Source organism: Protopterus annectens, chromosome 3.part0 (assembly GCF_019279795.1).
Source record: "Protopterus annectens isolate FY-2018-M chromosome 3.part0, PAN1.0, whole genome shotgun sequence".
Classification (NCBI taxonomy): domain Eukaryota; kingdom Metazoa; phylum Chordata; order Ceratodontiformes; family Protopteridae; genus Protopterus; species Protopterus annectens.
In genome coordinates, this window is record NC_056731.1 from 1,666,694,258 (window position 1) to 1,666,717,795 (window position 23,538).

Here is a 23,538-nt window from a genome sequence, read left to right on the forward strand (position 1 = left end):
CCTTGGTTTTGTCAAATTTTGACATATTTAAAGGCTTTAACCGTAGGGCTTTGATAGACTGAAAAAATAAACTGATCTTAAAAGATTTGCTTCCTTTCAAGTCAGCGGCATCATCTGGGGCTCAAACCCCCAAGAAATCCGATAAAAAGGATGCAAAAAAAAAAAAGCTCCCAGGATCCAACCTCCTTGCAGAGTTCTGAAACCTTCAGATTCTAAGGCCAATGCTGTTAAGTTTCAGATGCGGTCTCCACCATTGGTATTGGATCTGCTTTCCTCTCAACTACCTTCTCCTTTTATGGAGAAGTCTCCCAAGACAGCATCACTCAAGAGCACCTTCAGCAGTATCTTCTACTCATTCCTCCAGAAGTTTGACTGAAGCTGATATGAGTGATCACCTGATGCTAATTAGTTTAAATAGTTTTGTAGCTTGCATTCCGTGTTTGTTCACTTTTTATTCTGAGGAAGGAGGGGTATTAACCCTTCCGAAAGTGCTTAATAAATTTGTTCTTTTACATCCGAAATTGCGTGTTGGAGGCTCAGTTTTCCATTGTTTGTGCTTTACTGAAGCTGATATGGCCAGGATGATGAGGAAGCTCCTCTTGACACAGATTCAAATGGGGGTCCTTCCGGCTCGGACCCCATTAGGTCGAGAGACCTTTGTTAGTACTACCCCACCAATTCTGGCCCCTTCTCCGATCTGTTGGTTTCAGAGCAGTTGGATCGAAGATTCTGGAGTAGTCTGCATCAGATCCATAGATCATGATGGTGTCTTTCAGTGGACTGGTGCCACGCACTTTGGAGCGGAGTGATTCTCAAAGCCGTATTGGCACTGTGTCCGAGGTGTTGGAGTCTACTCTGAAATTGTCAAAGCCATCTCTTCCCCTTAGAGCTTTGGCACTAGATAGCTCGGTTCAGACTCCCTCCTAGAGTGGTTTGCCTTTGGGTTGGAGGTAGCCTACAGTTCGGAAGCATGTTTTATCTGAACTGTTGGCTTCCTACTCTGAGGCAGCCTGCTCTTGAGGTGGTGGAGAGATCTTTTTCTCTTTCCAGAATTCAGATGTTCCCTCCTTCTTGGCTCTGACTTCTCAACACCATTCCTCTCTGCATGTAGAGCCTCAACCGCTTGGTCCAGTGGGACAGCCAGCCCAGGTAAGCCACCAGGATACCCAGCAGGGTATATTAATTTCATCAGCTACTTCTCCAGAGCATCTCACTGAAGAAGTTCCTAGAAAGAAAAAGTGCAAAAGGAAGCACAAGAGTCAGAGATATCAACTTTGAGGGTGAAGGGGCTTAAAAATCACCACCTGACAACATCTCATTTAAAGACATTCTAGAACTTCTAAAACAAAAGGGTAGTTGGTCTCCCGTCAACCCTTTCCAAGAGGAGTTTGTATTTCTAGAGGCTTTTGGCTATAGTTTGTCTACCTCCTGCATTACTCCACTCACCGCCGATGAGCTCATTGATATGGTCTTTTTGTGGGTGTGGAAGGAACCTGACTCCATCAAGCGTATCCCCATGAGACCAGATAGGATTCTGGTACCACCAAAGAGCACAACCTGGATAACTGGATGGGAAACACAATATATACCTCTGGAATTCTACTCGTGTCCCTGCTGGACTGGGGCTTTTGGTGCTGATTTGTCTAAACATGGGCTAAACCTGTTGGCTAGGCTTATAAGGGCCACAGGGCCAATAGCCTAGTAGCCTCCTATGATAGGGAGTGTTGATGCCATGGTCATAGTGGCAGCCATGAAAAAGGAACCTGCAGAACCAAGTTCATCTGTCCACCCTACCTAACACTGGACAGACTTGGGAAGTGTGTATATGCTTCAGCGACCTTTGTTTTTCGGTTGCTGAATTATTTGGCACACTAAACTAGACTGCAGAGGGATTTGATTAAGGAACTCCCCAAATCCCTCTCTGGGATCATATCTGCTGAAGCAGAGAATACCATTGCCTCGCAGTTGGTTGCCTTCCAATCCATTTCAAACTCATCCATGAGACTTTACTCCCATGCAGCTGAAAGTACCTCCTGGTTGGTGGGTTCAGGCATTTCCATACAGAAATATGCTTGGGCGATTTTTGCAGAACCCTTCAAGTCTTCCTTTGTCAATGCTTCCTTTGACGGAAGTTCTTTATTTGGCCCAAAGGTTAAAGATGCGCACGGTCTGGGTGTGAACAGGAAGGTAAAACCCTGTCTGCTGTGGGCACGTTTTTTGACCCTTCAGTGGACACTTTCTGGGAAGCAGTGAGGTGGATGAAATATGTGGTTCAGAAAATCCCATGGCCCCTTTCCAAGATCCATGTGGAGATGGCTCCTCCAGGTGTACAGAGGGGAACTCTAATGGAAGACGCTATTCTTGCTGCAGAGTTGGTCTGAAGAACCAGGGATCTAGAGATACTTTCTGTGATGGATCCCATCTGCATTGCTGAAAGGAGGCCCAGTTTTCAGTTTCCGAAGGCAGTCAGGGGTCACTTATCTCTGCGCCAGAGAGCCAGGCTAGAGATTACAAAAGATTCATGGGTGCAGGGAATTATTTCCAAAGGTTATATGATATCCTTTACCCTACCACCCCTTTTAGTAAACAAAATCCCTGATGTTCCACCTAGTCAGAAGGAAGCAATGGCATTAGAGATGAACAAGCTGCTAGAAAGAGTCATACAAAAAGTCCCTCAAGACCAAAGAGGATTCAGAACTTCTTAAAGATTCTTTTTAGTCCCCAAGAAAACGGGGGACTGGAGACCAATTTTGGATAGTACACAAAGTTCCAGATAGTCACGGTTCAGTCCATTCTGACTTTTCTGCACAAGAATGTCTGGATATACTTGATAGATCTTCAGGATGTACTTGATAGATCTTCAGGATGCGTACTATCATCAAAATGAACAGATTATCCAGGAGATATCTGCGCTTCTGGCTAGGAACCAGTCTTTACCAATTAAGAGCTCTGCCCTTTGTTCTCACTGCAGCCTCCAGGGTGTTTACCAAGTGCATGGCAGTAGTAGTAGCTTGCTTGAGGCTTCAAGGATTCTGGGCGTTTCATATTTAGACAACTGGCTCATATCCGCTCTAATCAGGCATCATCACATCAAAGCTTGAGACTGTATACTCTAGTTATGGTCTCATTTGGGAATTACCATCAATCACGAGAAATCTCAACTCAAACTAACCTGAGTATTGGAGTTCATCGGAGCCTTGCTCAGTACGATATCTATAACAGCCTCTCTCCCTATCACAGGATTTCAAACAGTTCGATCCCAGTTCAGAAGGATCATTCTGAATTATTCTTCTCTTTCAGCTCGACTGATCCTCCAAGCATTGGGGTCCAGGTCTGCAGCAATCATTATGGTACCATTAGCAACGTATCACATGAGGATCCTTTAGTGGATACTAGCGACTTAGTGGTCCATTCCGCATCTGCCTTTATCTGCTCAGATCAACCTAAAGCAGGCTTGCACAAATTACTTCTGTGGTGGATTCATTCAGGTCAAGTTGAAAGAAGGTGGTTGTTTTGTTCTTCCTCAGTCCAGAAGGCAAACAGTCCTCCAAAGAGGCCAACATGCACATCAGTATTTTGGAGATGAGGGCCGTCTTTCTAGCATTGCAGGTCTTCCAAGACATTCCTCTGGGACTATTGAGATCCAGGCAGACAATATGTCAGTGGTCTGGTGCATCAACAAATAAGGGAGAACCAAATATTTTCCCCCTGTCAAGACGCTACGAGAGAGTGGCAATGGGAGATCTCATCCAGTCAGTTTCTGATAGCGCACATTCCTTGGAAATCCACTCTGATTGCAGACAAGTTGAGCAGGTCCATTTTAAGGCTTCAGAAATGGTCCCTCAGTATGAAGGTTGCAGAAATGATTTTTTCCGCTGATGGGGATAACCATGCTGTGATCTCTTTGCATCTCCCCTCAACAACAAATTCTTTTGCTCTGATCCTGCAGCCAGGGGGAGTCACCAAGGGACAGTCTACTTCACTTTTGGCCTCCACTACCTTTAATCCCCAAATTCCTTCAGAAAGCTTCTCAGTTTGAAGAGTGCATTTATCTTAAATTACACTTACTGGCCTCATCAGATTTGGCTTCCGTTTCTTTGGCCTCATCTACTTCACCCACCATGGATTCTGGATCCAATTCGAGACTTTCTCTCTCATCTGACAGACATGACACATCTGGACATTCCAGGCCTAAAGTTGACTGCACGGTTTCTCCACTTCCATTGATTGCTAGACAGCCCAGGCTATCTCCTGTTATTCATTCTTTTATCTTCCTGCAAAGCTTCCGCTAGAAAACTTTACATAAGTAAATGGAAAAGATTTAGTTTTTGGACACAGCAAAAAAAAACATAGATCCCTTTTCAGCTCTGGTTTCTAAAGTTCTTTAGTTTTTATCTGCAATTTTCAATGAAGGTGCTAGCTCTTCTACTGTCAAAGTGCAGATGTTCTTCGTGTTTCACTGTTGCAGTCATCACATTTGGGTTATCCCTGTCAGGGTAGCCCTCGGCCAGCCCGAATACCACAGGCTTAATATTTCTGCGTCGGTTGCTGTTGCTTCAGGACTCGCGTCAGGTCATCGGTAATATAAAGTAAGGCAGCCGACGCCATTACATCAGTCTTTCTTGCCGTGGAGCCCAAAGCAGAAGCAGTTCGCACGAATGCCGGTTGGCTGCTACCTGAGTTTCGTCTACCAATTTTGAAGCTGAAGTCTTCTAAAGCTAAGTACCCCATTGGGGATCCTTTTTTCTTGCACTAACCGATGTCAGAAAAAGTTAACAATTGTCTTACCTGTGGAAAGCAAATACCACACCAAGACTTTCATTCTTACTGCATCACTTGTTTAGGCCCAGACCACGATGTACCCCGCTGTCACTTCTGTGCTTTAACACCAGAACCATCTGTCGTTGGGCCCTTATTGTAGCTAGATTTTTTTCGCTTACAGTCCTCCAACTCCGACATGGCTTTGGTAAGCTATCCAACAGCAGATCTTCCAAAAAAATGTAAAGATAAAGACAGAGGCAGACTGCACAGGTCCAAACCTAGTGACGACGCTTCCATTAAGCTAGTCATCAGTTCTCCGGTCCTCATCTTTCGCAGCTCCTGATGCTCGTTTCTCTGGATTCGCAGGCTGCTACCAAGACCCTTTCGGAGTCCAATATGCCGCAAAACTCTTCTTCGACTAAGGATTCTGCGGTCATCTCTGCCTTGGATGGGTCCACAGCTACTGAGCAGGCACCGGCTTCCGAGGAAGTCCTTCACACTACTGATTTTCTACACAAACTGATGTCTTCTTTCGCAACTGCCGTTCTTTCGAAATCTACCGAGTTTCTTAGGCCCAGGGTACGAACGACACCCAATAAACCGATGACCCAATCTCAGGCACCTGCTTCCTTGCCTCCATCTCAAATGCTTAAAATGGCGGAAGACGTTATCCTGCTGATCAGGGGAAGCCAAGTTGCGTCCTCCAAAAGGAAAAGAGATTTTTCCCTTGTAGTTAGATGACTCTGATGCCTCTGAATATAACACATGCAACCCCTCCCTACTTATGAGGATTTAGATGGAAAGGATTCCATCCCTTCCGCCTCTCCCCCAGAGGAATTTTCCTTTGGGGAAACCCTTCATACCTTAAGGGAGCATTTCCAATGAGAGAGTCAGGACTACCCTCAGTCTAAAAAGAGACTTGGAATTCTTAGATTTTCCACAGCACAGACCCTTGGCCATCCACCCAGTCTTGGATGTTGTGGAGGATGTTTTCCTGGAATCCAGCTGGACTCCGGACACCCTCCCTCCTGCACCCAGAAAACCAGACGGGTACTGTAGAGTCCCTGACTCACGCCAATTTATTTTTAAAAATCCTACTGCTGACCCTGCAATAATTTCTCAAGGGCATAAGGGGATTAAAGCAACCTCTGCCCCTCAGATAGGGATTCCCGAGCACTAGACAGATGGGATAAAAAAGTATACACCTCAGCTACTCTTGCTATCAGGGCACTAAATTGTCAGTTCCATATGCTAAAATTTCAGCAACATACCCTGGAACTCCTCAAACAAAAAATGTTTTCCTTTCCTGCTTGTGCAGAATCTAAAGAGTTACAAGAGTTAATGCATTCTGCAAGTCAAGTAACTAAACACACCTTGCACTGTGGTTTTGACACCCTAGACGCTTCTTGCAGGGCAGCATTCACCAGATCCGTTATTAGAAGGCATGCATGGCTTAAGGAACAGCCCTTGCCAGACAATGTCAATTGTTGGATGCCCCCTTGCACAAAGACAACTTATTTGGCACTAAGGCAGAAGACGTCTTAAAGATGGAAGAAAAAGCAAAATCTATGCAGACAGTTAAGGATTTCTTACAGGTCCAGCCACCCAGGTTCAGCAGGCATTGTCCCAGGAAGCACTGGTCCTTTCCTGCTCCCACTAAGCCAGTCCAGCCCAGCCCAGACCCTGAGGAACCAGACCCCCCAGACAGCAGCCACAGGGAATGCAAAGATCTAAGCAGTGGACTACCTCCACTTCAAAACCTGGGAGTTCTAAGCCCCACCCCCTTATGGTAAGAACTCACAATGGCACACCTTCATTTACCCTAGGAGGAAAACTGTCCTTTCACACAAGCACCTGGGCCACCATTACCAGCGACTGCTGGGTTGTCAACATAGTGTCTCAGGGATACAAATTTTCTTTCCACATCCTTCCTACCCCAAAAGGGTACCCAGATCTACCTCCAAACCAGTGGGCAGAGGCGCAAAAGCAAGTCTTTTCCCTGCTCTCTATGAGGGCAGTAGAGCATGTTCCTGCAAAACAGAGAGGCCAAGGTTTCTACTCGAGATTTTTTCTGGTACCCAGAAAAGAGGGCACCTGGCACCCCATCCCCAATCTATCCATTCTAAACACCTTCCTGGTGATCCCACAATTCAAAATGCTCACCCTCCAGCAGCTGGTACCCATGCTCTCCAAGGATGCTTGGCTAGCCACCCTAGATGTAAAAGAGGCCTGCCTCCATATTCCTGTCAGGGAATCATGCGGGAAATATCTCTGTTTCAGGGCAGGATCTCAGCACTTTCAGTTCTCTGCGCTTCCCTTTGGCTCATCTACTGCTCTCAGAGTTTTCACAAAATGTCTGGCTCTGGCTATTGCCTTTTGCAGACAAAGGAATATCCAGATTTACCCGTACTTAGACGACTGCCTAATTCAGACAGTCAGCCAGAAATAGCTGCTCAAACACCTGGCCTTTGTAAAGTCCCTACTAACCTCCCTAGGGTAGACAGTCAAACAGGTGCCCACCCAAAGGACTATATTCCTGGGAGCAAGCCTGGACACAGCATCCGATATGGCATTCCTTACACCAGAAAAGCAAAATTTCCTGACAGCCTACTTCTCTGAACTAGCCACCAGACCCCAGCTATCTGCAAGGAAGATCCCGCAAGCTCTGGGGTTCATGGCATCTTGTGTACTACTCATTCCATATGCCAGACTGCATATGAGGAAACTTCACTGGTAACAAAAAAGCCTTTGGAGTCAACACTCTCAAGACCTGGAGACTCTTTTATTACCTATAATTCCTTGCCTCAGAAAAGATTTTCTTTGGTGGCAGCAGCATGCTCCCACAACAAGGGACTACCTTTCTCACCACCCCCTGCTGCCCAGACCCTCACCACAGATGCATCAGACTATGCCTGGGGTGCACACCTGGACAGAAGGTGCATACAGGGTCAGTGGAGCCCACAGCAAATCCCTCTGCACATCAACCAAAAAGAGATGATGACTGTCAAGCATGCCTTGATATCTTTTAAGCCCCTTCTCTCCCCAGGGGCTCTCCTGATCAAAGCAGACAACACCACTGTAATGTAGTATATAAACAAGCAGGGAGGGACTCACTCCCACCCTCTATGCAGGCTGGGTATGACCCTTTGGCGCACAGCCTCTGCCATGCAGCTCCACCTGTTAGCACAATTCTTACCATGTTCTCTCAACTCTCTGGCAGACCAAGTAAGCAGAAATCTTCTGGACCCGCACGAGTGGCAGCTCAACAGATGAACCTTCACCCTAATCACTCAGAAATGGGGCACCCCGAAGGTCGACCTCTTTGCCTCCCACACCAACCATCAGCTCAGCAAATTCTGCACCAGGGAGCATCACTGCATGGCTTGGAAAGTAGATGGCCTATCCTTCCCCTGGGTCAATCTGTCGGTCTGTGCCTTTCCCCCACTACCTCTCATCCCCAAGGTACTGCTCAAAATAAAGGAGGAAAAACCAAGGACAATTCTTATAGCTCCAGACTGACCTCCCCAGCACTGGTACCCCTTGCTGTGCAGCCTGTCCCCACTGTCACCATGGCATCTTCCTCAGATTACAAACCTCCTGACCCAGAGGGAAGGGGAATTCATGCATCCCCAGTTGCAGACACTCAGTTTGGCAGCTTGGCGTATTCCCTAATCCCCCGATCAATCTACTAACCTCAGTAAATAGGTTCTAGATGTTGTATGTGAAGCCAGATGCCCTAGCACTAGAAAGTCTTATGCTGACAAATGGAAAAGGTTCTACACCTGGATTCAGGCTAAGGGAGCCAATATGGCACAGCCCTACCTCCCTGTCATCCTGGATTACTTAGCTGACCTACTACACAGTGGCCTTTCTTTTTCCTCAATTAAAATTTATGCCTCTGCTATCTCTGCTCATTTTCCCACTGAGCAGCCCCTTTTCTCACACCCCTTGATAAAACAGTTTTTAAGAGGGACTAGCAACTTGAGGCCACCCAGAAGAGCACCAACCCCAGCTTGGGACCTTAACATTTTGTTGGAAAAGCTCACCCTGCCCCCCTTTTGAACCAGCTTCTTCTGCAGAGCTAAAATTTCTGTCCTCGAAGACAGCTTTCCTTCTGGCCATCACTTCAGCCAGAGCAGTCTGCGAGCTGCAAGCACACATGGCTGTGGAACCCTTCATCATCTTCCGTGCTGACAGGGTATCCCTCAGGACTAACCCATCCTTCATTCCCAAGGTGGTGTCCAGTGTGGCTCTCAACCAATTCATTCATTTGCCCACCTTTTTCCTAATCCCCAGAACAAGGGGGAGGGGATCCTGCACTCTCTAGATGTGCACAAACAGCTTAGATTCTATCTAGACAGGACTAAATCCTTCAGAAAGTCTGATCAATTGCTGGTTAGCTTTGATACAGGGGCAGAAGGCAAAGCCATCTCCAAACAAACCATTTCCAAATGGATAGCATACTGCATCCATTTCTGCTACAAACAACATGGAACTCCCCCCCCCCCCTAGGTGATCAGGACTCACTCCAACAGAGCAGCTTCCACCTCTGCAGCTTTCCTCAGAGGAGTCCCCACCAGGGACATTATGGAGGCTGCCACCTGGACATCTGTTCACACTTTTACCAACCATTACCACCTGCCTCTCTTCTCCAAATCCAGGGCAGGGTTTGCCTCTTTAGTCTTGCAGGGCATCCTAGCCAGCCCCCAGTTTCGTTGACTGCCTCCACCCAATTCCTCTGCTTTCGGAATCAACCCAAATGTGATGACTGCAACAGTGAAACAAGAACATAGTACAGTTGTGTACACTTACCATAAATGTAGATGTTCGAGTGTATTCACTGTTTCAGTCCTGGTTTCCCTCCCTCCATCCCCCTTTTTTCTTCCCTTTCCTTACAAGGGACATACTGGTATTTACTTTCTACTGGTGGGGTTCTTCCAGCAGAACCAGGCTCCTACTTGGAGGCTCCTGACAGGGCAAGAAAAAACAATGTAATGGCGTCGGCTGCATTACTTTATACTACTGACAACCTGACGTCAGTCCTGAAGCGATAGCAACTGACGCAGAAATACTAAGCCTCTGATATTCGGGCCGGCTGAGGGCTACTGTGGCAGGGATAACCCAAATGTGATGACTGCAACAGTGAATAACATTCTAACATCTGCATTTATGGTAAGTGTACACAACTGCACATTAGCTGTCATTTCCAGTTTTCATGTATGAGTAAATAACTCCTCTAACTTCCTTCAAACTTTGTAAAATCTTTCTAAGGGGGACTTTTCTTCTTAGGCCCCCTTTAAAAGTCCCCAGTTTTGCGCGGGATTTAAACATTGTTTTACAGTCCTTGACACATTCTCTTTTTGAACCACCAACTAAGTGTGAACTAAAATTTTTAACCAGTAAAACTGTATTTTTAGTGGCCATTACCTCAGCTAGGAAAGTTTCAGAACTACAGGCCCTGTCTTTTAAGTGCACTTATTTTATTTTTCATAAGGAATAGGGTGTCATTGTGAACCAATCCTTCTTTTCTTCCTAAAGTGGTGTCAGAATCCAATGTTAATGGAGAATATATGTTGTGCCTTTTAGATGTTCCCAGATAATTTCTGTTCCATCTACATAGAACCAAAATTTTGAGGAAATCAGAACAGTTAATGTTAAGTTGTCCAGTCCATTGAATAAAAAAAAAATGATATTGATAAAAACCTTAAAGGAGAGCCTTTAACTTAAACGGCTGTCCTTAAAGGAGGGGAAAGGGAAGAACTCTCCAACTTAAACGAATTCAGGGAACAACAGAAGACCTAGCGACTAAGGAGCGATGGCCATCACAGCACAAAAACACAACAAAGGACAAGGATAAGGGGTTTACGACTAAATAAACTTACAAACTACTATAAACAGAGAATAAAATACTAACTTTTCAATTAAATTATTTTACGTTAAACAGAGAAAAAAGTTATACTAAGCCTGAGCCAGTACTGATGCAACCTCGCAGCTAAAGTGGCAAACAAGATCTGGATAGCTGACGCTGGGCATTCTGGGGTAAGGGATAGCCTTGAGATATAGAAAGTGGCCGAGTTGGAGCAGAGGATCGGCTCTGAGCCCATCCAGCAAGAAGGAAGGTGAGATGAAGGACAACATTGGATAATATTTGCACAGCTGCTACTTGGGCTAATCCTCATACCTTTATTGCTCATTACAATTTGGATCTGGTCTCTAGTGGAAGAGCAGTCTTTGGCTCAACAGTACTCAGAAATATTCTTCCTTAGAGTCCTCCCAGGATATAGATAGGTGGAGACTCTGTTCCAGCAGTTGAGGAATGAATGAAAATGACAACATCAGATAAAAAAATGTATGTACTCGCCATAATATTCCATCTGTGTCATCCATTTTCATTCTTCCTCAACTTTCCTCCCTCCAACCCCCTCCTTATTGACTTTTGGAAGGATCCACAGATGTTGTAGGAACCAAAGTTCCTTTATTTTACCTCCAGATGTTGCAGTTTCTTTTTTTCTTAAGTGTACAACCTTAAGGGGTTCAACAAACAATATCTGAGGAATGTTAGGGGACCAGGGCATTATGGAAAAGGGAGGAGCTCAAGAGTTTGTGTTCCACAAGCTGATAAAAGCGACAGAGTTGAATCCGAACCCAACAGTTGAGGAAGGATAAAAATGGACAACACATTCGGAGGCAGTTTTTAAAAAGTGTTGTTAATGCATGGGTGTGGCACAACCTTTGTTCTTTGTATAAAAAGTGTTCACATACTTAATGCTGCATGCAACAGTTTTGTTGCACAAAAACCAAAGGTTGGTTTGCACATTATCTTTAACAATGTCTTACTATGTCCAGACAATTCAGATTCTGTCTCAGCCACAAAGAATAATTTCCTTAGTTACACCCATTTGCTCACCCAGTATTTCTGGCAGAGTAATCTGTAGGGAATTTTTTAAATCTGCCAATTCCTTACACTCCAAAACATATGTTCCCAGTTAACTACTTTATTCCCCATCATGCCTCCATTGCCATCTACCAGAGGAAAAGGAAAAATTGGGTATACAAATACTTACGCAGACACATCCAAGCAAAAATCCTAAACCTTCTAGACTTTATTGCATACTTATGAGCCTTGCATATGTTTTCTGATTTTGCCCTTGTAACTTAACCAGTCTTCTCTAACCTCCTCTGATCAATTCTTATAGTTATCGTGCAGTACTTGTATGCCCTACTAATTATCCTGTTAACAGCAAATTTTGTTCTAGATTCAACTAAAAACTCAGGGCAATCTTAAGTGAAAGACCTTGTCTATCTCTTTCTGTTTGCCTATATACTCTGATATCAATCCTTGGTAGGGAAGGCAGTCTCTAGCATGCTTTCCAGATGTCTTCTTGGCGTCATACTATTTTATTTCCTTTCCTCTCTAGTTATTTGCTCCTGATACCTTGGTTTCTTTGCCAGTTTTCTCCAGTAAATTCCAGCCCTTTCTTGCCTATTCTCTGTTCATGTACTTGTAGTCAATCCTGTTGGCAAAATCTCCTTTCTCCATTCTTGTCTTGGCTTAGTTTCTGCTACTTTATGAATATAATATTGTGTATGACTGCTGCTGTTCTCCTTAAGGATCTGCATCCAAAATCCCATTCTCATTATTCCTTGAACTCCCTCCTGCTGCTTCATCATCCTTTTCCATTTTGAATTATGACTTTCTGCTTGTGTTGCACATCTGAGCCTTAATTGTGAAGCTCTAAAATATTCCTTCAAGTCAGGTATTCCTAACCCACCTTGTTTTATTGGAAGGATCAACTTATACTACTTAACCCTTGCCCTATTCCCCTCCCAGATAAATTCCTTCAACTCATTATTGTCCACAACTTCTCCTCTCTTTGATAAAATATGCCTGACCTGTATATACAATTAAAGAGACTGCAATCAGTTTCACAGCTTCTGTCTTGCTATCCATATCCATAAACCAGAGCTTCCAGTGTCTTAGTTTTTGTATCATCTTTTGATTAATTTCTTCCCACATACCCTTAGCTGTTATAACAGAAGCCTTTTTATTCCATACTCCTAAATACTTCATATTAGTGCATTCCTATAATTGTGGGTATTGCTGAACCAATTCATGTATGTGTACGTAATTTATGGCTGTAGTTTTACCTTCATTAATTTTATATCCTGAAAAGACTTGAAACCGTCTTAAAGTGTTCCACAGTACTGAGATGTCATTTTCTGGATTCATCAGGTAGAAAATAACATCATTTGTAAATAGTCAACTTTTCTTAATTACCATACCAATTACATCCCTGAATTTGAGTCCCTTGTTTTCTTTGCCAGTACCTCTAAATATGAAGCAAATAACAAAGGGAAAAGAGGACACCCTTGCCTGGTTCCTCTGTTCATACACCACTTAGAGGAACCCTCCTGTTGTAATTATTGCCTCTGAGCCCTCATATATCCTCCAAATTAACCTTATTGCATCAGGGAATGCAAAGGCTGCCATTGCCCTACTCATAAAATCCCGGGTTACTCTGTTGAATACTTTCTCTGCATCAAGACCGACCAATAACATCAGTATTTTCTTACATTCTGCTTCCTTCTGGATCGTCATTGTTCTGTTAATGTTGCCAAATGCTTGCCTCTTCTCCACATTCTCCACAAAACCACAGTGATTCATATCTATAAATTTTGGCAATACATTTTCCATGCTTTTAGCTAGTATAGATGTAAACACTTTATAACCATGTCCCAATTCTTTTTCTTAATTATCCTTCAGACAATCAATATGGATGAGCTGGAGAGAGCATTGTGTTTTGTTATCGAATGGGGAAGGGTACTTTGCAACATGGGAAAATTTTATCTGCCAGGTGACTCGTAAAGTTTTTAAAGTTTTCATTCATTAGTCTTGGTGTTCTTGGAAGATAGATTTAGCGCGGAGTTGCCACAGGAGCACACAAGAGCAGCGGCGGTTAATTGGGGTTAAACTATTCAGGCTACCTAAAGTCAACTCTTCATTTTTTCCCTTAGAACAGCTCTTCTTGAACTCTACTTCTAACCAAAAACAGCCTATTCTCTATCTGAAAGATCCAGCTATACTTGATTCCTAAGGAGACTATTGTCTAGCAGGGAAGCTTGCACTTGCTCCTAAAGTACTTTCTACTCTGATATAGCACTTCTTTATTATACATAGTACCCCACCAGCCTAAAACCCCTCTATCAATCACCCACATCCCTCGAAGTCTTTTCAAACTCAATTAACAGAAAGTTCTTTGTCCTCTCCTTCTAGCATGTCGAGGGGTCAGTTGCTAGCGTCCTCTCCTGCCCAGCTGGTGAATCTGGGAATATTGAGGCAATGTTACAATTGCCTCATGTACACAGACAACCCTCTCCTTCTCCCACAAAACACAAATACATGCGAGAGATGCAACTATATAGCCAAACTGGAGGCCGAGCTCTCTCAACATAAGACTGGCAAGACCAGACAGGGGGAGAAGGAAACCACACACACCACAAACCCAGTCTCACATAGTACTATCACAACTTCAAATCATACACATAAACGCACAAAGACATACTCTGAGGCTCTGATCAAAAATCTACCAAAACAGCAGAGGCCACCAAAGCAGACACCCAAACAACTGCCAGCTCATGACACAACACATGCAACACATAGATCACAAAGTCAGTGTGCCAAACAGTCACAGCCCTTAAGGCCAAACACAATGCCAGACACACTTGTCATAGGTGACTCCATAGTCAGACACACTGACATCCCACTCACCAGATTGAGTAAGGAGAAGGTCACAGTAAGCTGCCTGTCGGGCGCTAGAATCCGCCACATAATGCAAGCACTCAGGTCACTCAACAGCAAGTACAAGTATGACTCAGTCATTGTCCATGCTGGTGTTAATGACCTGAGACGTACCTCCCTGGACTACATGAAAAGAGACATAGAGGAGCTCTCTGATTATGTAGCCCAGGCAGGTATGACCCTGACCCTGAGCAGTATCCTACCTTCACCAAGAATGATGCCACAATACAGAGACAAGATGATCAGCTTTAATAATTGGCTTAATCTCTGGTGTCATTCAAAGGGGATCCAATGTCTGTCTGCCTGGGATGACATGCTGGACAAGCCACGCTGCTTCGCAAGGGACAGCTTGCACCTGTCACCCCTGGGCTTCCGGATATTGGCAAAGGCTCTTGCCACCCCCATAGTGCCTTTTTTAGGCAAGGCTCAAATTCTAAACCTACCACCCTAGAACACAAAAAAGAAAATAAACTAAGGGTAATGCTGCTCAATGCCAGAAGTCTAAACCTCAAGATGGACGCACTCAAAGCCCTTCTCAGTATGGAGAACATTGATGTCTGTGCTGTGACTGAAACCTGGTTCAAGGCTCCTGAGAGCACCCCGGCACTCTCAGGTTTTACCTCATATCATGCGTTCCGGCCCCAAAATCTGGACCACACCAAGAAAGGAGGGGGGGGTATCCATATTCATCAAGGATACCCACACCTCCAGGTTGGTGGCAACGTACGAAGCATCGGAGACCATCCAGGTGCAAGTAACCGTAGGAAAGACTGCTCTGCAATTTATAGCATGTTACAGGCCACCCTCTCAAACTCAGGAACATCACACAGCTTTCCTGAAAACACTCGAGGGGATAAATGTATCTCCAAACACCGTCATATTAGGTGATTTCAACTACCCGAATATAGACTGGGATCATTACTCAAGCCCAAACACTCTAGCCCAAAGGTTCCTAGAGTTCATAAACTCAAATGCCATGGAACAACTAGTCACCATCCCCACAAGAGGAGAAAACATACTAGATCTCATCATCACGAACATGGGGACACAATGTTCAGCACCAGAGGTGTACCCCTCATTGGTGAGATCAGATCATAAACTAATCTCACTGGAAGTCCACTTCCCGCCCCCACCCCAGATAAAAAAGACCACAGTGAAGAACTTCTCAAAAGCCAACTTCACACTTCTTAAGACTGGTGTGGTTTCCTTCAAGGCCCCCGAGCCAGCGGAAACCATTACCCAAACAGCTGAATCACTTACAAATGCCTTCTATCAGCACCTCCAGGACTGCATGGATCAGGCAATCCCAAACAAAACAAAGACTCTTTGCACCAAAGGCAAGCGCCCAGTCTGGTGGACCCCAGCCATTAACAAGCTCTACAATAAATGGAGAAAGCTACTACAAGATAGAGCAAAATCCTTAAAAGGGAAGACACCCTTGATCACTATAAGTACTACGATCGCTCATAAAATCATCCAAGGCAAATTTTGAAAGAAAAGTCGCTAAGGACTCAAAAGACAATCATAAGGCCTTTTTTAGCTATGTTAGAAACCTGGGAGGAAACTCCCAGATATGCTCAGAATTAGTTCAAAATGATGTAAAAATCACTGAACCAACAGACATTGCCAACATACTGGCTGACAGGTTCAGTGCAAATTCCCCCCCCCCCCCTCCCCAAAAGGAGTGACATCTATCCCAGCGGATTGTAGCCTCCCGCACATCTCAAACGCTCAGGTGAAAACCGCTCTCTCCAAGGCAAAAAACACAGCATCTATGGGACCAGATGGTGTCCCCGGTTGTGTGCTCCACGAACTCAATGAGGAATTAAACCCGCCGTTAGGGCAGCTGTTTAATCTTAGCCTCACCTCAGGATACGTACCCAAGGAGTGGCGTGCGGCAACTGTGGTCCCACTTCACAAAGGCGGTGCCTCCACTGACCCTGGTAATTACCGCCCCATCAGCTTGACAAGCCTAGTCTGCAATGCTATGGAGAGGATCATAATGGAACTCATAAATAAAGACATAGGGGACTTACAGACATTGGATCCAACCCAGTTTGGCTTTGTCAAGGGCAGATCATGCCTTTTAAACTTGGTTGATTTTTTTGAAACAGTCACCAAGGCCATTGATGAGGGCAAGGCAGTCCACACAGCCTACCTTGACCTTGCAAAAGCTTTCGACACAATACCCCACTTGGGTATCATAGAAAAACTCACCAACTTAAATGTAAACCCATATGTCACAAGATGGGTTGCAAACTGGCTAAGTGACAGAACCCACAAGGTCAGAGTGGCTGGCGCCATGTCAGACTCCAAGCCGGTCACATGTGGTGTCCCACAAGGCTCAGTCCTAGGCCTGCTCTTGTCCGGCATCTACTCAGAAGTACAGGCAAACACAAGAGGATTATGGCTGACTAAGTTTGCAGATGACTGCAAACTGGGTGCCATAGTTGAAAACACATCAGACACAGATATCCTCCAGAAGGGTCTCATAGAAACGGATAACTGGTGCCAGAGCCATGGCCTAACGTTAAACGCCAAAAAATGCATAGTCATACCCTTCGGGAAAAACAAGGTTACCCCTAGCTACCATATAGGTGGCAATCCACTAAGCACAGAAGAGGTTATCAGGGATCTGGGGACCCAGGTTGACAGAAACCTTTCATTTGACACCCACGTTGCCAAGGTAGTTAGGAAAACCTTCTACATTGCCCACCTGATCATGAAGGGATTCACATCTAGATCAAGGGAGGTCATTGTTCCCCTCTACTCATCAGACCAATGATTGAGTACAATGCCCCATTCGGAATGTATCTTACCCGACACCTGCAGCAATTGGAAAGGCCCCAAAAGTTCCTCACCAAAAGGATAAAGGGTCTCAAAAATATGTCTTATGCTGCCCGACTGAAGGAACTCCAGCTCTATTCAGACACATACCGTCTGCTCAGAGGTGACCTGTGCCTAACGTACAAGGCCATGTCAAACCCAGAATTGATGGACATGCTCCACCTCAAAAAATCTAAATCCACAAGAAATACAAGAGGAAGAGACTTAAACCTTAACACAGTTATAAATAGGACGTGCTGGAGGGACAGATTAATCATCCAGAGACCCCCTATGCTGTGGAACAAAATCCCGGTACATGTGAGGCAGAGCACCTCGCTGGCCCTGTTCAAGAGAAATCTTGACCAATGGATGGGAGATCGCAGGTTTACCCCGGGGATCACCTCAGTGTCACTGCTGGACAGAGGCACGGTAAACTAATGGGCACAGTACCTTTCAAACTTAAGGGGTGGTGAAAGCCACAAAACTTTGGGCTAAGCTTATAAATGCCCTTGGGCAGATAGCCTAGTATGAACCTAAGAAATACTTATAGATATGTGATTGTGGTTTAAGTATATACCTTTCGTGTCAATGTACCATAGTGTGCCATAATCTTCTGCAGTGTGTCCCTTGACTTCGTTTAGGAATGTAAATGACAAGTGCTTTCTCTAAAAAAAGGTCTGGCAGATGTTATTTAAAAGTTTGGACTGTTCATCTATTTGTAATTTCTGGGCTTGCTATCTTCATTAAAAATCATTTAGAATGTGTCAATTAGAGTTGTATCAATTTGTATTTAAGCCCCTGGTCTATGCTTAGTTTGACAAAATGTTTATCGCTGTTAAAGTTGAACCACGGTGCAGTGCTGTGTTTAAAAAAAAAAGTGGAATTATTCCCAGGTTGTTTGGTGGTGAGCATCAGTTTTTGAACTACCCAGTTTTGAATAAAGTGTTTTCTTGCAGGCTTATGCTTAGTATAAGCAATTTTGCTGTTTGTGAGTTATATTTTCTCTATTTTTCATAGCTACAGAAGTTAGTTCCTGTAACAACATAAAACTTCCTGGATCCTGTTTGTAGTATTTTTTTTAATTACTGAATTACTGCACTATGTTGAGTGAAGCACAAGATTTTTAAGGTATTCACATTTTATTATAAAATCCTAGAACATATTGTACACTGTAACTGTGAAAAATCTTAACATATTAGATAGTGGCAGATTAATTACAGTAAAAACGCATCTGCATTTTTGGTCTGTTACAAGAACATGAACTGTAAAATCTATCACACATTCTTAATTTCTATGGGACAAATGCTTTAAATTTTAGCAGCAGATTTTTAGTGTAGATCTCCTCTACTGCTCCTGAGAAGATGTGAACAGTTTTCCAGAAATTATAACCAACTCGTTTTACTATACCATTTGTAAATAGAGATGGATATATGTCTCCAATGGGCTCTATAGATAAGAGAATAAGCAAATTACATGGAAATGGAATATGTGGGAGCAATACATGCAGAATAATGTTCAGGAGGAGGAGGAGTGAAATCTAAGGGAAGGCAGAAACTGAGCAATTCATTCAGTGTTGGAGTGAATAAAAATGTTGAAATGTATATTGTAGGAAAGTAACGGAATTGTTAGTATTTGTTACTGTATTTGTGCCTGTTATTTTTTAAAAATGTTTAATAAAGATGTTTAAAAAATGTTCATTTTGAGTCTTAAAATGTCCATGCTGCACAATGTTCACACTGAAATTTGTCTCGCACCTTCCTTAAGAATTTTTTGAAATGGTGCATAATAGTGAGTCACATTTATTGATCAAAATAAGTTTCTGTAAGCATAACGTTGCACAGTTTAACCATGGTTTGAAATTCCTAGTTGGCATTGTAAGTGTTCCACATTTTGCCCAGTCATTCCACATAATGAAAGCTGCTGTTCTAAATTATTGAAATAGCGGGTCGAGAGCTGTGGTTGGATTTATCATATCACAATGATCTAAACTTGGGGCAGAATGTAATTTTTCAGGTTTGTGGTACTGCATAGCTTTTGATAATCATATCTCCGTAACCCACATTGAAACCAGTCTTTCTAATTAAGAAAAAATGTATCATTTTTGTTTTGCTTTTCCTACATTTTACCCATCTTACTACATTGTGCTGCTTTGTTCATTTCTGATAGAGTTTATACAAGTAGATATATAACTGGATGCAATGTTTGCTTTTTGTACATAGATGCAGCTCGTTAACAGCTTCTCTCTCTCTCCTAATTCGTTTTCTTAAATAATCTTTCAGAGAACCAATACTAGTGGTCAGGAGGATCCCTAAGTGGATGTATTGAAGGACCAATATGGTACCCCTTTCTATAGCCACTGCATGAATCAGACAGACTTTGTGTGGGTGTACCTATCAAATACTTCTGCAGATGCCTGTTTAGCTTTATCATGCCATTGCAATGAAAAAGTTTACGAGTGAAGCATTCTGTCAAATTATGTGCGTCACATTCCATTGTAGGTCTCCATAAACATTGCACTTGGTCGCAGGTGATCAGCAGTGGAGTTATCTACTCCAATACTTCAGTCAGGCATGCTACATGAACTGAAGAAAAACAGAAACTGACCTGCATGTGGATGTAAATACCGCAGTTTTTTTTATAACCATTGACCTATGTGGCCACAAAACCCCCAAAATAACTGTCATGTCCTCTTTGTGAGTAAACGTAGAGGGTAAAGGTGTGCTCTGTGACATTCGCATCATCACCACACTTGCCTTGAATTGTTAAATGACATATAAAAGCAGGTCACGAACTTGTCCAATGCCATATCTAGGAAGAAATTTTTATGTAGAGGTGGCTAAAAAAAATAATTGTAGTAAAATTTCATTACCAAGTGACATCCTATCTGCATCAGTTCTGTGCTACTTATTTTTTTCTGGGTTACTTACTGGTGTGGGTTACAGTTGGATCACCTATGCATATGTCATTACAGATGATTCGAAAGGAATCATTCCTTTTTTCATTTAGTATGTAGTTGATTGTTTTATATAATTGCATAACAGGATACACTGATGTGATACTAGATAAGACATGGTAAAAAATTTCCAGTGTGCCTTGAACGAAGTGTAACTGATTCAGTTGAAAATATGCCAACCTCAAAACAGTTGGTTATATATGCATTCAATATATAAACTGGTTATGAAGCAGCTTGTATAAAAGATGCAGTTTTAAACCGATTGTGTAATTGAGACTGTTCTTCTTTATAGGTTGAGCCAAAAGACTCTCTGAACAGCATTTCTCTCAAGTTTGATACAACACCAAATGAACTGGTTCAGCTGAACAAACTTTTCTCCAGGGCAGTTGTTCCTGGCCAGGTAGTACTTTTTTTATGTGTGTATATTATTTCTTCCATTACTTGGCTCTCATCAGCCCTTCATTCCTCAGAGGCCGTCAGACAGCTATTGGGTTTTTTGTGGTGAGGTGTCTAACCTGACATCCTGTGTCACTGTGGAAGGTGTTATGTGATCTTGCCTGGAGTGCGCATATTCCCACACATCCATTCCTGCGAGGGCTGCCATCACTGGCTTCTGTGATAATGTGGATTTCTGAGACCACATCCCCCATTTCTGTGGCCACTGCAGCCTTGCAAACCTCTACTTGCATGGGAGCAGTTTTGGCCAGCTTGGACCACCATTTCACCCCACCCTGAAGCATGAGATGGGTGTAAGCCACTCACTCCTATCCTCCTCTGCCCATCCATTGTAGCATTCAAGCCACTAGTTCCAGCTCATGTTGTAATCAGAACTTGATCTTTGCTTGTTTGACTGTTACTAGAAAATACTAGTATGTTCCCTGCTGTGTTAGTGTTCTCTAATTTTAAAGTTAGTGTTTTGTGGATGTACTGTCTTTAAGTAGCATCGAGGGTATTAATAAAATTCAGGCACTGGTGTGCCCAGCAAAAGCTCATTTTGGATGGAAATTCTAAGTGCTTTTTATAACTTGTAGTACATATTGTTTATATTGAAAATGTGTCCTAGTCAGTTGTTTTAATGTAAAATGCAGAACTTTCCAGAAGGAAACCTATACGGTTCCATTAGCGTATAATAATTTTGCAAAATTCTAGGTCGGTGTTCTCAACCCACCAGCTTGCTGGTTAAATGTAGCCTGCAATCATGTGATATGTGTGGCCCTCGCAAGGTGCTCCCAATGTAGCCTGTGAATGGGTGACTAGGTACTTTGGTTGCAGCAGCTGCTCTGCTTTGATTAATGAGTGATCTGATTTCTTCTCTGTGATTAATTCAGCTGAACACAACACTGAACTAATGAGAGACAAGCCTCTTGAAATAAGTCATTAGTTGAACAGTCGAGTTGTTTGTGCCATTGGCATTTGTGCACTTTGTCCAAGATTCAGAATTCATGTAGGAAGAAGGCTTGCTATTCAGTCATTTCATGACTTCATGAAATAATATTGTGCTCCATACTAGGTAAATTGTAGTATTTTTGTTGATGGTTTTAGCTAGGATCAGAAGAATACCTCTTGCTGTCAGAATGGTGGTTGGCTGCCATTCAGTGCTGGAAGAAATTTTTCCATTAACGCTGTGGGGATTATCTAATCAGCTGTCAGCCAATGCTCACAGACTGGAACACATGAAAGCAGTTAGCAAAAGATCTGCAGTAGTTACCTTTTGTGCTCATTGTGTGCTGAGTAAAAACTTCCTTTTCATTTATTTTGTGAAAATTTCAGATGTTCATCATATTGATCAATGCTGCATCCTGCCAAGGATATAACAGCTGGCCAGCTTCCAAAGCTTCAGGGCATCTTCTGTGCACCCAAGCTGTCAGGCAGCTCGAACTCAGCTGACTAAAAGACAAGTTTGCATGCAAAGCCCTTCAGAGCTTTACTGTTGCTGAAGAGTACACTCTTCTGAGGCTTTATAGGGTCGACTGTGAGGTTGTGCTTTCCTTTGCTGGGCAGATCAGTTCTCGTTGGGGGAAAACATTCCATTTTTTAATTTTGTTGATCTATTACTTCCCTCTTCATGAAAGTTATTCAAAAGCTAGGAGTGTTGTATTTTCACGGTCAGTCTCAAGACTAACAAAATTTTAAATGTCAGTTTAAAAATAGTGTAAGTAATTGAAAACCTTTTTTCTGTGGAGAAATTGTATTTATGCCAACCCCCCACAAAAGTGAAAGTGTTTTAAAGTGCTTTTTACTGTGTTTTTCTATCAAAAAAGTAATGTTTGTGGACTGGTAGTGTTTATCTGCAATTACTACTCGTCTTCCCCAGGAAAGAGGCACCATTTTCGGCTTGAACATTGAACAGGCTATTTGTCCCATGGCTGTTTTTTTCTTCTAGTCACAAAAAGAAAAAAATTAAGCAAATAGCCTTTGCCATCACAGTTGGTAAGCATTTGCTTCAGCCACAGGTGGGTGACTCTGCTTTGGCCATTTGTTGTACCTCAGACCACTCATCTTTTACCTCGTATCCCTCTGGTGTAGCACCTATGTTCACTATTGGCTGGGGGCTAGCCACGCCCTCTGTGGCTGTTGGCCCCGTAGCAAGCAAGGGAAAAGACACTCTTGTCTGTTCTGGGAGAGGGAACAGGTAACTTTTTTTTCTCTCTTGTCAGAATGCTGTGCTCATCTTTGGGGAACCTGCTATTGTCATTAGTAGAATGGTTAGCCTCATTTTTCCTGTCTAAAAGAAACTGAAAACCAAGCATGCATCTACTCCTCAGTTTTATTTGGGTAGCAGTAATTTACTTGGTCTGGTTCACAGTTCAATTCACGCTCTTCACCTTTCTTGAAAATATTTTCTGGTTTAAATATGGCTCGCCCTTTGTGGAGTGGGATAATTGTTGCTGTGCGCCATTCAGTGGGCACAAAGCCTGATGCGAGGCTATTATTGAACATGGTGCTTAAGTGGGGACGCAGCCTGGGATGTTGTCCGGTGCCATGGATGCTGTGTTTTTGGCTTTAGAGAGTGCAGGTCTTACCTGTGTAGTGATCACAGGGACTCTGCATTCTTCCTGTATAGATATGGGCCATTTAGGGTGTGGGGAGGGGGTGTAAAGTTAGCACTGAACCTATCTGCCAGGATGTTGGCAATATCAGTTGGTTCTGTAATTTTCGTGCCATTGTGCTGTAACTCAGAGCAGATCTGGGTGTTGCC

General features: G+C 43.4%; 1 protein-coding gene across 6 annotated transcripts in view; it reads left to right on the forward strand.

The window, feature by feature from the left end:
- The window catches only part of OXR1 (oxidation resistance 1), a 4,227,902-nt gene that overhangs the window by 2,743,874 nt on the left and 1,460,490 nt on the right, over positions 1 to 23,538 (forward strand). For all 6 annotated transcript variants that reach the window (XM_044065701.1, XM_044065702.1, XM_044065703.1 and 3 more), the window contains one exon: positions 20,632 to 20,739. In XM_044065701.1, the coding sequence (XP_043921636.1) occupies positions 20,632 to 20,739 (108 nt within the window). The remainder of the gene's footprint in view (positions 1 to 20,631; positions 20,740 to 23,538) is intronic.